Source organism: Cuculus canorus, chromosome Z (assembly GCF_017976375.1).
Source record: "Cuculus canorus isolate bCucCan1 chromosome Z, bCucCan1.pri, whole genome shotgun sequence".
Taxonomy (NCBI): Eukaryota; Metazoa; Chordata; class Aves; order Cuculiformes; family Cuculidae; genus Cuculus; species Cuculus canorus.
Genome location: NC_071441.1, coordinates 65,331,185 through 65,348,376, shown reverse-complemented (window position 1 = coordinate 65,348,376; position 17,192 = coordinate 65,331,185). Strand labels below are relative to the sequence as shown.

At 45.5% G+C, this 17,192-nt stretch overlaps 1 protein-coding gene across 1 annotated transcript; it reads right to left on the bottom strand.

Annotated features, from left to right (window-relative positions):
- Positions 1–3,330: 3,330 nt before the first annotated feature.
- Positions 3,331–15,796, bottom strand: LOC128850459 (maestro heat-like repeat family member 5). Its single transcript, XM_054054822.1, has 9 exons — positions 15,682–15,796; positions 15,097–15,246; positions 14,756–14,910; positions 14,266–14,410; positions 14,009–14,146; positions 13,631–13,807; positions 12,932–13,087; positions 12,654–12,755; positions 3,331–3,462 (listed from the first exon to the last, which is right to left on the bottom strand). The coding sequence occupies exons 1-9, from the start codon at positions 15,763–15,765 to the stop codon at positions 3,331–3,333; spliced, it is 1,239 nt and encodes a 412-aa protein (XP_053910797.1). The 5' UTR covers positions 15,766–15,796.
- Positions 15,797–17,192: the final 1,396 nt, after the last annotated feature.

Sequence of the window (17,192 nt, the reverse complement as noted above, 5' to 3'; positions counted from 1 at the left end):
CATGTGCACCCTGCATGCCCTTACAGAGTTAGGGGGTTCAGAATACATTTCCCCACTCTGTGCAAATGCATACATTCCTACTGCTAGATGTCTAGCTTCATATTTTGCCATATTAGAGCATTCTTTCTTTAAATAGGCCTGAGTTAGTAGGCCACCTAGAGAGCCCCTTCCAAAATCATTATGCCATCTATACACCATTCATGTAAATCTACAACAGCTTCAGGCTCCCAATCTCTAGAAAAAAATACCTGTGTTCACCTGTCATTACCCAAAGACAACTACTTTATGAGCAACACCATCCAACTTTTAAAACATTTTACGTGTACAAATTTTTAATCAAGACATGATGCTGTACTAAATCAAAAGTCTTGCAAAACTTTATTTGAAAATATGTAAGGGCCATATCATTAACTAAACATTGATATACCAGGGCACTTTTATTCCAGAGCTACTACAGTTTATGATTAATGGCTACATATTTGTATCTTTAATTTAAATCACACATGATGATTTTCAGGACAACAATACTTAATTTGATCAAACAATTTAGAGTACATCACAAGTAAGTATCCCTGGGGGTGTTCAAGGTCAGGTTGGATAGAGCCTTGGGCAGCCTGATCTAGTGGGATGTCCCTGCCCATGGCAGGGGGTTGGAACTAGATGATCTTTAAGGTCCCTTCCAACTCAAACTATTCTATGATTCTATGATTCTATGATTCTATGAACAAAATGTTCAATACAGTTGAAAACTCCTCACATTTCTGGGTTTCAAACAGTAATAAAGAGAGAAATTAACAAATACTGTGAAAGCCGTTAAAGACTTGTAGCTACTGAAGGAAAAGGAATTCTATTTCTCTCTATCCAAAACACTATTGCCTGAATTTACATCTGTCTGATTTTAGGCACTTAAGTAAGGAATCTAAATTAAGAGCCGTATTGCTCTACTTCTACATTGTACCTCAGAGAGGGTGATTTATTCCTCTGATCTGAACTATCTCTGGACAGACCTTCTGCCACTATTGATTGTGGAAGAAGCCTCAGCTATCAAAGTTTTCTTTCAGACACCGCCGAAGTGAGATAGATGAAATCACATGTATGAAAAAACATAAATAAGATGAAGCTTAGTTAAAAGCAATTCAGTAGATATACCCTGCAAACGTGAGAAAGGGAAGCTTTGTTATCTTTCTATCTCATTTCTTCCCTCCTCTGCAGCAAACCATCCGTGAAGATTTCTCCTGTGAGCCAAATGTCAGGTGTTGAATGCAGAGCATGTGCAGGGCTTTATTCTTGTGCAGAACAATAATAGAGATAAGCAAAATTCCAAGGCTTCTAAGAGCAGATGTTACTATGCTGCTAACTGCATTGCTGGCTAGGATTTTGACTCCCTGATTTTGAGATGAGTTCACGTGGCAATTTCCTGTTTTACTGCCTCCCAGCTGTTCACCCATCAGAGTTTACTGTCCTGCAATAGAAGGAGATAAGTACTTGCATGGCAATCAATAAGTGAGTAAATTGCCAGGCTCTAAATCCTGATAAATGAAAAGATAAAAGCGTGCCTGTGCAGTTAGTAACCCTACTGGGAGCAGTGCATCCTTAAGACATAATAGGAAGACTCACCAAAGCCCTTCTGTGCTAGCTCTCACTCCAAAACTAAGGAAAGGTGCCACTAAATGTATAGTCATTTAAAAGGAGAGGTTTGGAAAAGGTCACATAAATCACTCCCTATTGATGTAAATTTGCATGCACTGATTATAAAGGAAACCAAGGGCCATTGCCTCAGATGTAGATCCCCTCCAACTGCAGTTAGGTTGAACGGATCCCGTCCCCAACATGAAAATTTTACTTGTGAAGAACACATTGCAAAATCAGTTTAGGAATGCAACGGGCTTGGAGAAGAGTGGCTGGAAAGCTGCCTGGCAGAGGAGGACCTTGGTGGGTTGGTTGACAGCTGACTGAACATCAGCCAGCAGTGGCCCAGGTGGCCAAGAAGGCCAACGGCATCTCAGCCTGTCTCAGAAACAGTGTGGTCAGCAGGACCAGGGAGGTTATTCTGCCCCTGTACTCAGCACTGGTGAGGCCACACCTCAAATCCTGTGTTCAGTTTTGGGCCTCTTGCTACAAGACATTGAGGTCCTGGAGTGTGTCCAGAGAACAGCAACAAAGTTGGTGAAGGGGCTGGAGAAAAAATCTTCTGGGGAGAGGCTGGGGGAACTGGGGTTGTTTAGCCTGGAGAAAAGAGGGGAGACCTCATCACTGTCTACTGAAAGGAGGTTGTAGTGAGGTGGGTGTTTGTCTCTTCTCCCAAGTGACAGGTGATAGGGTGAGAGGGAATGGCCTCATGTTGTGCCAGTGGACGTTTCAGATTAGACATCCTGAAAAATTTCTTCACTAAAACAGTCATCAGACACTGGCAGAGGCTGCCCAGGAAGGTGGTTGAGTCACCATTTCTGGAGGTATGTCAAAGATGGGTAGACAAGGTGCTCAGTGATACGGCTTAGTAATAGGCAGGTAGAGTTGGACTCAATGATCTCCAAGGTCTTTTCCAACCAAATGATTCTGGGATACCAAGCGATATCACGAGGGCTTGTTAATGAAAACCCATTTGCCTCTGGAATATCTATGTGTGTGGAGATAACATATAAAGATTCATTTCTTGTTATTTTTCATCTGCGTACCGCATCCAACGGATATATATTACACTATGTTAACAGCATCATGGCATCAACAAAGCATAAAATCAGACTGCCTGATACTGTGCTGAATTGCCTCTGTTTCAATACTGTGTGTTCTGGTGTAGGACCAGTGACAAAATAAGCCTAAATCAATGCCCTGGAAACTTTCCAGTGCTTCTGTAATAGATATTCTAGGACATTGTTAACATTACTTTATTACTTAATGCTGTGTACAACAGGCTTGGTTTTAATTAACCTGCCTCTGGTAATTATTGAAAGAAAATTAAGGAGGAAAGAGAGAAAAAAAGTCCTTCTGAGCTCTGTGATGATCTCGATGATCCAGGAGGTCTTTTCCAACCTGGTGATTCTGTGATTCTGTGGGACAAGATCAGCACGGACTGTCTTGTTTGCTCTTCCAGGGAAGAAGCAAACTTGTAAAGGTCCTCTGTCTGCTCTGTCAGCTGACATCAAGCCATGTTATCAGTCATCTCAAGGATTTCTGTAGGAGTTAGTCCAGAGATAGAACTAAAAGAGTGAAAAACAATGAAGAACTATTTAGGAAACCAAGAGAAAACTGATTAAAAAAGAAGTTAAATGAGTACGTCATAAGTCTAGTAGTAAACAGAAGTCTTAGAAATTTATTATAAAGTGCTTTTAATTAGTAGTAGCCAGTATTTGCCTTGTTGTTAACAAGTCCTGTGTTCTCTGTTGGTATCTGGGTCTGCTTAATACACCGCTCTTTCTCTGAGTTTTCATTCTCTTCTCTGTTCATGCTGTACTCTCTTCCCTCCTGAAACAGGAAATAGGCTCATTACCATCACACTTCTAATCAAATACAGATGCACAATGACCTGAAAGACCCACATGTACGCCTATTATGATGTAATTTATATAATAAATGTAAGTTAATGCTGTAATTTATGTAATAGTTGAGATCTCTGTAAAATTTTAAATTCTATGTAAAGTTTCTTTTTAGTAGCAGATTTACTAATTTAACAGGACACTTACGTTCACTAATGACTATTATGTAGAACATGTCTTAAAGTGAAACAATGTTATTGCAGGTTTGTGCCTTTTCTTCCTGTCTAGAAAAGAATTTTGGAGGCTTTTGCAGATCATTTGCAAATGAAACAATATTAAAGGCCAGGGTTGAAACCCTTAAGTCTTTGGACAAGCCATGCTATTATTTAAAAGATTTTGAATTAAAATATAATTTTCTCTATAATTTATGTCCTCTTACTACAACCCAGAAATCAAAACTGCTTCAGAGTGAAAATTTCTATAGCTCCTCCCTCAATTCTCTTAGTACACTACAGGTACTTTAAAGTCTGATTTGAACTGTTTAAATACTATCATTGTCAATCATATGATTTCAATATCTTTTACCTAACCAGCCTTTGCTTTCAAAATGGTGTTGATTAAATGCAGAAGCTATTTTACCGTAGCCTTAATGTTATAGAGTTTATCTAAGAAACACAGCATCATCTATGCTTGATCAGTAAGTAAAAGTTGCTATGTTAAGTGTTTTGTGGCTTTTATTAAACACAGTATACCAAGATATTAATCTATGTATTTAGCCAGTGAAGCAGGAGCAGAAAGTACAGACCGGTTGTAGTAGCGGTGGTGTTAGAAACTTGTTTTCCTTTACTGGATGCAACTGCCTAGTCAATTCCTTATTCAACAAATGGTCCATCCACCACATCACCTCTCTCCAGTTTAGAAGAAGGATGTCGTGTAGGACTGTGTAAGATGTGTATGTCACATATTTCACTGCCAAAGGAAAGTTTCACAGATAATCCATATCTAACAGTTACTGCCTTTGAAATTCAATTACAAATACACTATTTCATTTTTAATAAAATGCAATGCCTGCCCTAAGTTTTACTGATCTAAAGAACACAGTCAGATCGCATGTACTGCAGAGGTTTCAATACTGATGATGAGTATTGCATGCGTTATACTCAGTAGCATAGTGCAAAGCAAAAGAACTATGTCTTAATAACTTAGATGTATTACAGCTGCAGGAATATGCATAAGCAGATATATTCCACTTCTCTAAAGGTTAAAGCTTCCTTGGGTATATTTGTACACTTAACACAACTGGCAGATGGTTCCTTAGTACTTCAGTGAGTGCTTGTATTGCTACTTACACCGCCTAATGCTAGAAAAAATTTGTTTCCACAGCTGATTGAGAGAATTCAGGAGAAAAATTCCATGGGTGTCTCAGAGTTATATATGCTGGTTTGAGGAAATGCTAAGGGCCAACAAGGTTTAGTTTAGTTTCAAATAAAATAATGCTGATAAATAATGGATGTGGTTATGCTACTAATATAATTATGCCTTGAAAATGAAGACATTTAGGGACAAGAATATGCAGAGTAGACACCCTATTATCTCAGTTACCTGTCAGGACAAAAGCAAATAGATGAATTTCATAGAAAAAGATATTTTCTATTTCACCATTTTATTATGTCAGAGGAGTAATTTCTCCAGAGAAACAGAGACAGAGAGAACCACACCCATCACTGAAAGACAATTACACCCTTCCTGTTTTCTGAAAGGAAAAAAAAAAAGAAAGGCTAGAGCCCTCTGTGGTCCTGGAAGGATTTCCATGTGGCAACTCAGCTACCAATCAGAAGATTATAACTCAGTAGAACAAAGAATTTTGATGATTGCTTCAGACTTCAGGCAAAACTAGGTTTTGTTATCAGTCGTTTTCTCTTTCAAACATTTGCAAATTAAATGATTGAATTGTAAGAATGTTTTAATTGTTTTCTGGTGCCATATTAATGCATTTTTATGTGATTTCTTTTGGTCCTTTGTAACTACAAAGTGACTTCCTGAATCACAGGGGAAGAATGAGTGAAATTCTTTGACCTCAGGAGGTCATGAAATGTTCAGAATGATCCCTTTTAGCAATATAACCTATTAATCTCTGAATCATTGAATAGCAAAATCTGCTCCAGCTGTCAAGGCTCATCTGCTTTTACTACATGCAGAACAAGCACATCTCACTTCTTTTGCTTCTGGAAACAGTTAGAGGAATTTCCTTAGTACTCTTCAGAGTTACAAAAGTTGTATTACTTCAATTATTCAAATATGCTAAACGTGGTACTGCTCTCCTGGTAGGAAGACAGATATATTCTTCCACTCAGTCCTCATTTACTCATTGATAGAATCACAGAATCACAGAGTGGTTTGGATTGGAAGGGCCCCTAAAGGTCATCTGTGTTGCAACCCCCATGCCGTGGGCAGGGACACCTCCCAGGTTGCTCAAAGCCTCATCCAGCCTGATCTTGAGCACCTCCACAAATGGGGCATCCACAACTTCTCTGAACAACATGTTCCATTGCCTTACTAACCTCACAGTAAAAAAATTCTTCCTACTATCTAATATAAATCTACCCTCTTTCAGCTTGAAACCATTCCCCCTCATCCTAGTACTGCACCCCGTGATAAGAGTCCCTCCCCAGCTTTCCTGGAAGAGGAATAAGCCATAAGGTCTTTTTCTACTAGTGCCATGAAGTCAAATCTAGATACGGTCAAACCAACAATAAATAGTGTCCTTCACTAACTCTGATGCTATGTTTCAAAATCTGGGTATGAAAAGAGTCTTAATTTGACAATACTACAGAATGGCCAATGTTTCTTTAAGGGTGTTGGCAAAGCACTTACCCACTTCAAAGGTGATTACTCAATAATATTTTATTAATCTTTTTTTTAATTACTTTTAAAAACACAGAAACACAGAAAGCAAAATCAGCCAGATAGCCATGGTCAACCGCTGATGCTTCACAGAAATTTAAACTTGGATCCAAGGGCATCTAAGAACCAGAACCATGCAAGTTCTTTTAAAGTCATGGAGATACTTTTCAACAAAAGCCAGTCTAAACCCATATTAAATTCTATTAAACTTATTAAACTGTACTTCATTGTAGCAGGCAACCAGCCTGTTTTGTGATGTGAAACATGAGGTTTTATTTATATCTCTTTTTAACCTTGCTTCAATAGAGTTTCATTACCCAGTACTTTAAAAATAAAACATATATACACTGTTTTTTGATGAATTCATGCATCACCGAGTTCACCAGGCCTATCTTGTGGACTTCATTTCCTTATACAGAATTCATATTTCTGTGTTCTTGGAGCCTATACCCTTTGGATTTCATTTGAAGCTGGTACTCAAAATTTGGGCTCTTTAAGCCTAAATCAAGAGACATTTGAAAAAGAGCCTGAACAAGCCATGTGGAATGCAAGTATTGTCTTACACACATCTCTAATAAATACTGATATTCACCCATTTGCTTCCTGTTTTGGGGTTATTTCAGGAGTGTGTCGTATGCTACAGTAGTGTGCACAGCAAGCAAATGGGCAGGTTCCAGAAAGAGCAAACAGAATTTCAGTCATTGCTGCACTACATTGATATGCACTAAACATGAGAAAGTTTCCTTTGCAGTCCCTGTCATAAAAACTTGGATTCTCTGATACTATGATTTTGTTACTATTTATTTCCTGATTTCATTTTCCAGTTGACTTTAACACTGTGACCTGAACACACTCTGATAATAATTAGGTAAGAGGATGAAATAACAGGGTGGGAAGGTTGGAAGAGGTGGGGGAAACAAAACAACTGATGAAACCATCTGCACAAACATACCTCCTCAAAAGCAATTCTCCCATAAGGGAAGGAGAAAGGCAAGAGGGTGCTGAAATAAAGGAAAGATTTGGAAAAAGGAAGAAAAAGAAGTCAAGATATGACAAGTGAATGAAAACTAGAGATTTATGTGCGAAGGACCCAGGTCAAGGGCACAGATGGAAATCCAAGCACTTGGGACCACTGCTCGAGTCTCCATTAGACTGGAGGCTGGCAGATGTTACACCCATTAACAAGAATGGGAGAGAGGATTCAGGAAGCTAAAGACCTGTCAGTCTAATTTCAGTGCCAGGGAAGGTCATCATAGGTTCCATCTCACAGCACACACAGGACAGGCCCAATTAGCATAGGTTTATGAAAGGCAGGTCCTGCCAAACTAACCTGAACACCTTCTCTGACAAGGTGACCCGCCTGATGGACGAGGGAAAGGCTGCGGATGTTGTGTACCTAGACTTTTGTAAAGCCTTTGACACAGAATCTCACAGTATCCTACTTGAGAAACTGGCTTCCTTTGGCCTGGACAGGCGCACCCTCTGCTGGGTAAAAACTGGTTGGATGGCCGGGCCCAAAGAGTGGTGGAAAATGGAGTTAACTCCAGCTGGAGGCTGGACACAATTGGTGGTTTAGCTTTATTCCTGCATTAAGCACAACAGCAAACCAGTGGTTTTGTGAACCTGTTTTGAGAGTTCCTACATGGAATGTTGCAGTGTGTTGCTGGTATATTCCAGCAACAACAGTGAAGATCTACTCTATGGCTAAACACCTTTCACTATACAATTGCGGTTATGTAGAATCTGCTTGGGCATCTCTACAGTCCGGTAGTTAATAGAGATAAAACCTATAGGTACATTTTCTTTCCTATCAATGTTAATGATCTGAAACATTTCTATAGCAAAAGAAGTATATCTTCTAACATGCATTCTCATTCAAAATTACTGCTCCAATCATGCTGTACTCTCGTCACTTGCTATCTTCTTTCCATTGAAAAGGAATTGCCTATGAATGCAGATGATACAGTTTCTGTCCTAACACAAATACCTGGAGAGTCAAGATCACAAGAAAAAATGAGAAGGATTGGTAGTTTCCTAGACAGGTAATAGATTAGCATAGCACATATATTTCTTGCAATTCATGTGAGCCAGGGAAATCCATCTAGTATTGTCAACTCCCACTGCCTAAAAAAAGTCAAATATTCTGAGATGTTAAAAAGTATATTTAGGATCCTTTCTCTTTAACATTTGACTTCTATCTTTAAAGACATTTGCATGACTTTGTAGGTCAAAAGAAGAAAGAGAAGAGTGAATCTGGAAAGCTGGTCTTGACTTGCGGAGCGATGGAAGTGTATTGCAGTCTCCCAGAAATGCATAGTGCCTTTTCAAGACAATATTCAGCACTACACAATAGCAGAGTGCTGTTCACTGGAGACCAGAGATGCTGTCTTACATCTCTGTAAGACAAAGCAGAATTTCAGTGGAAAACACAATAGGGCTAAAATCTGTTGAAGCTTTGGCTGAAATTTTTGTCTGATTTTGCTGTTTTCTGAATTAATTTATTTTAGTTCAAGTTAAGGAGCTTTGATAAGCAGAGGAAAAAATGTATTTAGTTTTGTTCTGTATTTTATAATCTCTATTGTCTGTTTTGCTGAAAGGTCAGGAAAGATTTATTTGAATTTTCTGCAGCGTCATGCATTTTGTTTTATTTATTTATTACGTTAAAAGATTTCAAACTGTTTTCATATGGATGTTTTTAAGGGTAGCTAGGAGAGCTCCTTGTCATCTTTGAGTAACTTCTTAGCTCCCCAATGAGATATTAAAAGCATCAGATTCATTAATCATTCAGTTTTATCAGAGAACTTACTCCTGGTGAACAATAAATATTTTTTCTAAATCTGCCTGGAAGAAGACCCTTCTTATTTCTACTGTAACAAAGAGGCCCGCTGTTTCTACTTTTCAAGATGTACTCATGTTCCCTTTAGGAACCTCTGAAATCCATTGGGTCATAAGTATTTAACCGGGTTAGGCTCCTTTGAAATCCAAGCCTTTGATTGTAATACAATGACTTGAACAACTCTTTGCAGAAATAACCACTATATCTACCACTCAGTCTTGCTGTTTACAGTGAGACTACAGGTAGTGTTAAGATGTAAAGGTATTTACTGGGAATTAAAACTCTGAGCTTTCTCAATTTTATTCATCTCAGGAGTTCCCCAATTTTGAATTCAGAAACACTTGATTTTTACAGTAATTGGTTTTCTATTTGGCTTGTGTTTCACTTGTAGGAATCAGAAATTAGACTGTGCTTATCCCAGTACATGTATGAGACATCCTTCTGCTAGAGTTTTTAAAGCAATAAATAGTCTGTAGTTCATAAATGCTATACAAAACTGTTCATTTTCATGTAAATTTCATAAAACCCACGTTTCTTGAAGTCTTCGTCCTAATTAAATTTCTATTACCTAATCAAATGACATAAAATTCTACTGAATGTCCAGCAAATTTGTATTGGGAGTTTACCTCAGAAAGACAAAAGATGAGTAAAAACTAATGGTTGAAAAACTAATGGATGAGTAAAATTAATTGTTGGACTCAATGATCCAAGAGTGGCTGACAGGTCAAGGGAGGTTCTCCTCCCTGTCTACTCTGCCCTAATTAGGCTCCATCTGGAGTCCTTTTTCCAGTTCTGGGCTCCCCATCTCAAGACAAGGAGCTACTGGAGAGAGACCAGCAGAGACCATGGAGAAGATTAGGGGACTGGAACACCTCTCTTATGAGGAAAGGCTGAGAGACCTGGGTCTGTTTAGCCTAGAGAAGGGGAGGCTGAGAGAGTATCTTATCAATGCTTATAAATATGTAAAGGGTGATTGTAGTTACTGAAGAGGCTTAGCTGAAAAGTCAGAGAATTGATTCTGCTTTAGCTCAAACCAGAATAATATGTTCTTGGCAGTTCTTTAGCTCTTACTGTCTTCAGGATAGCAATCGAGTCTCCAAATTCATGCTGCTAATATGTTTTGAAATGCTTTTTCTCTAGGTCTCAACTGTTTCAGACAGCCCAAGGACTATATCATAGAGAGGAATGAAAGATCAAGCCACAGCAACCTCAACATTCCCCTCCTTGTACAAAAATTAACAAAATTTGTTTGTCGAGGGCTACAATACTGTTGTGCCATAGGTATGAGCTTTTATGTAAAAAAGTCTCATTACTAACCTATTTAATATACTTCTGGTCCTTTTTCATGCTTGAGTTCCATAACAGGGGGCTGGAGTACCTGGAAAGCTGGTACTGGTTACAGGCATGCATGGTGACAGGTAAATGATTTCTTTATCTCCACCGCTGAGCTGGGGATTTTCCACTACGGTGTCTTTGCTTAGGGAATGTTTTAAAATGACAGCAGAGTCTCAAGCTGTCTGATTTTAGTGCTGATAGAATGGTACGTGATTTGTTTGACTAAGGAAGCTGCAGGCAAAAAATGTTACAATTGGCAATTTACTTGTCTCCATAAAATAATTTGATTCAGTTCATTTTTCCAGTACTATTTCATCACAAGGTAACGGAGTTAGTCGTTCTTCTAGGTAGGATGAGACAAAAGGGTAACTTCTCCTCCCAGTCCTGAGACTGTTTGAGAGATCTTTGGCTTGAAAGCCGCCTGGCAGAGAAGGGCCCGGGGGTGCTGGTTGGCAGCACGAACACGAGCCAGCAATGTGTCCAGGTGGCCAATAAGGCCAACAGCATCCTGGCTTGTATTAGAAAAGGTGTGGCCAGCAGGAGCAGGGGAGGTATCATCCCCCTGTGCTCAGCACCGGTGAGGCAGCACCTCGAATACTGTGTTCAGTTCTGGGCCCCTCAATACAAGAAGGATGTCCAGGTGCTGGAGTGTGTCCAGAGGAGGACCCTGAAGCTGGTGAAAGGTATGAGGATAGGCTGAGGGAACTGGAAGGACTTAGCCTGCAGAAGGGAAGGCTGAGGGGAGACCTTGTGGCTTTCTACAACTGCCTGAAAGGAGGTTGTAGCGGGGTGGGTGTTGGCCTCCTCTGCAAAGTACCACAGGATGGGAAGAGAGGGAATGGGCTCGAGTTGTGCCAGGAGAGGCTTAAAGTAGATGTTAGGAAAAACTTCCCTTCTGAAAGAGTTTTTCTATATAGACATATATTTGTCTCTACCTGTATAAACTATGACAAGATTAAATTGAATTGCAACTAGAGGGTTAAACAGCCTAGTCTTATTCGCTCTTGCACGGATTCCCCCAGCAAATGGGCAAGATGCAGCCATTCAGGTGCTCCCTACGGAGTGCCTTGTATACGATGAAATGATGAGAGCTCGTGGGATAACGAGTATCCGATGCTGTTCTGTGGTGACACCTATCACCGTGGCACTCATCTGCAGACCGGCGAGATTACTAAGTGATGCTTTGCAGGAGCCATCATTCGTTCGAGGTACAGAGGGGTTTGGATTTGGAAAGTTTCCATTGCAATATACATTTTTATATATGTATATAGAAATGCACATGTGGTTTTGCAAACAGCTTCAGGCACAAGTTTGGTAATGGCCTGTTGATATTGATAAAGGTACATGAGTGAGTCAGCTCACATCAATACAGGTGCTTATATAGCAAGGCCCTCAGCAGATTTGGGTACTGGAGTTCTGCTAACTGAAGCAGATACTTTGCACTGAGGTATGCTTGCAGAAAAAACCCAGTGGTTTTACAAGCATTTACCTTTTAAAACGAAATCTAGAAGGGAAATGGGCTTTATTGCTAGTTGTACAGTTGTGTTTGGGTTTTTGCCTGTAAGTGGAAATGATACAGAAATGTTAATGTACCTTTTCTATTTAATCTGGGGCGGTGTTCTGGAATGATAGCAGTGAGAGTGAGAGTGAGGACAAAACAGCTGGGCACACCGGGCTGGCATGAGGCACAGTGGCCTGACACAAGGGAGACGCTGCGCCTCACATTCCAGGGGCTGCAAAGGGTTGGATTTGAGGGAGAGCGGGGCTCTCTCTCTTCTCTCAGCTTCCTCACAGTCTTTGGAACTCCTAAAAACAAGGAAGTGACAACAGAGAATTGGATTTGAGCACAAGGGATGGGCATGTCACAGACCCTCCCCAGCTGGCTGCACCAGTCCCTCCTCCCAGGATGCCCCATTGCGGAGACCCTTCCCTCCCACAAAACGTGGAGAAGAGCCCCTGGGAGCTCTGTTCTTGAGGACAGGGAGCAAGGGTGCAGCTCTGGGCTGTGGGCTCAAGGCTGGAGCTGGACAGGGGAGACCTACAGCCCAGACATGTGGGGCAGGCCTTGTCCAGCCTGGGCACTGGGGTTTGGGGGTTCTTCTCACCAAGCACTCTGCTATTATCCACATCTGCTGAGACCGGATGGGCTCTTTGAGCTCCCTCCAGCCGAGGAACTTTGCTGCCACCAGGAGAGCTTCCTCAGATGCCTGTGGGGCAGCAGAAGGTGGGAGCTGACACAAGGGCCTGGGCAGGGAGACTGGGCATCCCTCTTCTCGTGGCTTTGCTTGTGGGATGGCGATGGCCTTAGGAAGCTGGGACGTGCCCTGGCCCAAGTGTCTGGGAGCCTCTTCCCTACATCACGGCTCAGCCTTGAAATTTATACCTTGGCCACACTTGGCGTTTCATCGCTCAAGTGCAAGAATAGAGGGAGCAGGGCCATTCTCACTTTGCTGTTCATCAGGCTCTTGTGCTTCCATGCCACGCTCTTCAGCTGCTCCTTGAAGCACCCGATGGCTTGTTGTCTCACCTGGCTGAGCTCCTGGTGGGAAGAAACAGAGCAGGACTCGAGAACCAATATCTCTCTGCCATGGTGAGCTGGAGTGTTACCATGGCTGATGGGAGGGGAGATGCTCTGTGGCTGGATTCGGGTACTGGAGGAGCGGGACAGCTCTGGAGCTGCAGCTGAATGGCCGTGGGCTTGTGCAAGGCCCCTCAAGGTGCTCTCCTGGCCACCCAGCGCTCCCCACCAGCTCAATCAGCCACGTCAGGGACGAGCTTCCCCGAAAGGGGCTGAGAAGGAGACCAGGCTGACCCTTGGCAACGCCTGTGGGCCACACAGCCCTGGCTCAGCCTTTGTCCCCGGCCATGCTGCCTGGAGAGAAGATGTGGTTGTGCTCCTGCAGGAGCCCTCGGGGTTCTGAGAGCAGCTCTTGGGGAGAAGCTGGGTTGCAGAACAAAGAAACCTGGGGGAGAACGGAGAGGAGAAGCCCCTGCTCCGAGTGCTGTGGGCAGGGCTGGGCAGCAGGGCAGTTATCCTGGTTCGCTACCTATCTGCAAGGCTCAGGTTCCCCATCAGCCTTACGTGATCAAAGAGGGGCAGCAGCTTTTCCACAAGCTGCAAGGCGCTGGAGCTGGCCTCCTCCTTCTTCAGATAACCTGTTATATTTCGAATGGTCCCCAGGGCCCTTATCACGATATCTTCACTGCTGGACTGCAGGTCCTCTGTTATGTCCGGCAGGAGGACCCGCATTCTTCTTGCCTGCGTGAAGACAATTTCCTTGTTGGGAAAAGCTCCGTGCCTGGAAAGCTCCCCAGGCAACCACCAGACCCTGCCATGGCAGGGAGAGCATTTGGAGCCATCACCCCACCAACTAACTCCAGCCGTGGCCAAGCCACCGCCTTGCCCACTGCCCCAGCTCCCGGCTGCCAGTGTGGCTCCCCCTGCCTGCGCCACACTCACCGTCTCGGCTCTCTGAGAGAGCACCATGAAGCCTTGGAGCACTAGTGGGCATATGGCTGGGTTTGGAGACCTCAGGAATCTCCAGAATTTACACAATGCCTCAAAACTGTCATTTTGGAAGTCCTTGCAGGCCAGGACCTGGAAGAAAGGCAGCAGTGAGCCAGCAGCAGTGCAAGTGGATCTCCTCACACTGTGCAGCTCCAGGTTCCACCAGCAGCTGAGGCTAAGGGCACTTGGGACTGTTGCTGGGAACTCACAAGCAACTGAAGGATGCCGATGTCCTCCGGTAAAGCGTAGAGGAGCTGCTCCCGTTCCCTCTGGTGCCACAAGAACAGCTCCATCAAGATGCTCTCCATGGTTTCTGGCATGGAGAACATGGCCTCCCACACAGGCAGGGCAGAGCTGCAAGGAAGAGGGCTCCGTCAGCAGGGTGTCCTCAGCCACCACAGCCTGGCCTGGGGCAGCCCTGCAGGATGGGGACCTTGGCCCTCGGCTGGAGTGGCCTGGACAGCAGCAGAGGAGCGAGGAGGAGTTCGCTGTGGAGCTGAGAGGAGCGTGCTGGTGGGGCTCTGGCCTGGCTTGGCCACCTTTGGCTGCTGCAGGGCTTTCCTGGGGCTGGAAAGCACGGTGGGAGGGGGGGCCCTTCTCCCCAGGGGTGTCCTGCACCATTCCTTGGCTCCGGCAGCCGGAGAATCTCTGTGTCCCTTTCCCCACAGGAACAACCCTCCTGGCTGTCAGGGCCAGAACCTGTCTCTTGGTGGTGCGATGGTCATTAGTGTCGCAAGCACTTTGGTCGGATGATGCTGGGTCAGGAGGAGCAGCAGTGACTCCACGCTGTGCCGCGCTGTCTCCATTTTGACGCCTGTGATGTTTTGGTGGATGGACTTGATGATGTTTGGGACCTGGAGGGGACACAGGTGAGGATGGAGCTGCCCCTGGAGTGCAGCCATTTCCTCAGCTGCCCTTCCCATCCCTCTCTGCTGACTTCAGGTGGTTGCAGGTGCCCAAGGCCCCTGCATTTGGAAGGGAGGGAGGAAGAAGGCCCAGCAGGGCTCAAGGGCAGGGCCGTCCAGCCCCAGGCCACTCACATCCAGCAGCCAGCACTCAGGGGCGCCCATGGCCACATCCACCACATTTCTTGCTGCATCCTTGTCAGAGACACTCCACCAGTTCATTGCCTCAATGGCCGCGACGACGATGTCCGTCTTCTCCTCGCTTCGGAGGTATCGTGCCAGCCTCTGGGGGACAAAGGGAAGGAATGAAGAGATGTCCAAGCAACAGCCCTGGTTGTGCTGCTGTGCTGGGCAGCCCTGGCGAGAGACGCCCGGCAGCGCTGGTAGCGGCGCCCACAGGAAAGCTGGCAGTGGGGGCTGCAGTGGCTGCCTGGGGGAGGCTGAGGAGAGGGGGCCCCCGGGGGGAGGGAGGAAGGTTGAGCTCAAGGGCACAGTGGGTGGCCCCCAAGCCAGACAGAGCTTGCTGGTGGCCAGGAGACTGGAGGTGCTGCTGGGAGCCTGGAGTGCAGCCCTCCCATCGTCCCTGCTCGGGGATAGCAGGAACCCTCTCAGCAGGGGCAGTGGGGCCACACCAGCCCCACTGAGTCTCCGTGCCTTTGCTCCTACAAGTTCCAGGCCTACGCCTGGCACGGGAGTCCCAGCAAGGGAGGAGCTCATTACCATGAGAATGCCCTTGGCGTCGAGAAAATCGGTCACAGAGGTATCCTCAGTGTCTTTCTGGAGGTGTCCTCCGTCCGTTGGCATTGACCTGCCTGGAGAGTGGGGAAGAGGCAGAAGGTCAATAGGACAAAGCAGCTTCCTTGGCCAGCAAGGTCAACCCTGTCATCACCATCCTTAAGATCTAATGATACTTAAGGAGAATCAGAGCTATCAGGAGACATCTGTGTAGAGTGGTGAACCCCAATGCAACTTCTCTTACTTTCTTGCTTGCGGATGAACTCATATAGAGAACACAGGGCATCCAAATCCGGAGTTCCGTTCTCTTCCACGGAATATGGGAAAATGAAGAGATGTCCTAGCAGTTGTCCCAGGTTAGAGACTGGCACGTCTCCAAAGAAGACAAGGCTTTTGGTGGGTCTTGTCCGTTTCTCCCAGACCTGGGTGTGGGAGGCAGAAGAGCAGAAAGGCTGAGGGCAGGCAGCTGGTGCTGAAGCCCTGGGGGCAAGAGGCTGCCCAGCGCTGGATCCCTGGCGGGTCAGGGCTTTGCAGGGCAATGCCGGCTCCGGCTCGCAGAGCAGCCAACTGGGCAGCAGCCCCGTGCGAGGGGAGCTGCGGCTGCTCTGCTGGGCAGGGAGGGGACATGGCCTGGCTGGAGGGGGCCTGGCTCCTGACCTGCAGGGTGGGGTTGTTGGCCAGCAGGCGACTGAGCTTCTTGATCCTGCCCAGGGCCCTCTGGCGCACAGCTGCTCTCCCTGAGCTGGTGAAGTCCAGAAGAGTCTGGGAAGAGAGAAGGTGCTGGTGAGCCCTGGGAGCAGAGTCCTGCTCCTGCAGAAGCAGCGCTGCTGAGCTCCTGGGCTGGACTCGCCCAGGCCACGAAGGCTTCCTCTGCTCTCCAGCACAGCCTGCAGTGGGGTCCCTGTCCTAGGAGAGCTCGTTGGCTTGGGGGTTCAAGACAGATCCCCTGGGCCAACCTCGTTGGCAGGCAGGAAGGCCGGTGCCACCCTCGGTGCTTGGAAAGAGCGTGGAGGGCAGACCCTGGTTCCCAGAGGAGCTGGGCACCCTTCCTGCAGCGCTGTCACTGCCTGGCACCGAGATGGAGACTGTTGACTCCACAGTGGACCCCTCTGGTCGCTTTGCCATTGTTTGAGAGGGTCATTGAGTGCCACTCCTGTCCCTGCATAGGACACCCCCAAAACTCATCAAAGCATGGAATGTCCTGAGTTGGAAGGGACCCACAAGGTTCATCGAGTCCAACCCCTGTCCCTGCACTGGAGAAACCTAACACACGCTCTGTGTGTCGGGGGACATTGGCCAAAGGCTTCTTGAACAGTGTCAGGCTTGGTGCCGTGACTGCTTCCTCGGGGAGCTGTTCCAGTGCTCCACCACCCTCTGGGTGAAGAACACTGTCCTCACGTCCAGCCCAACCCTCCCCTGGCGCATCTTCCTGCCATTCCCTTGGGTCAGAGAGAAGAGCTCCGTGCCTGCTTCTCCTCCTCCCCGTGTGAGTAAGG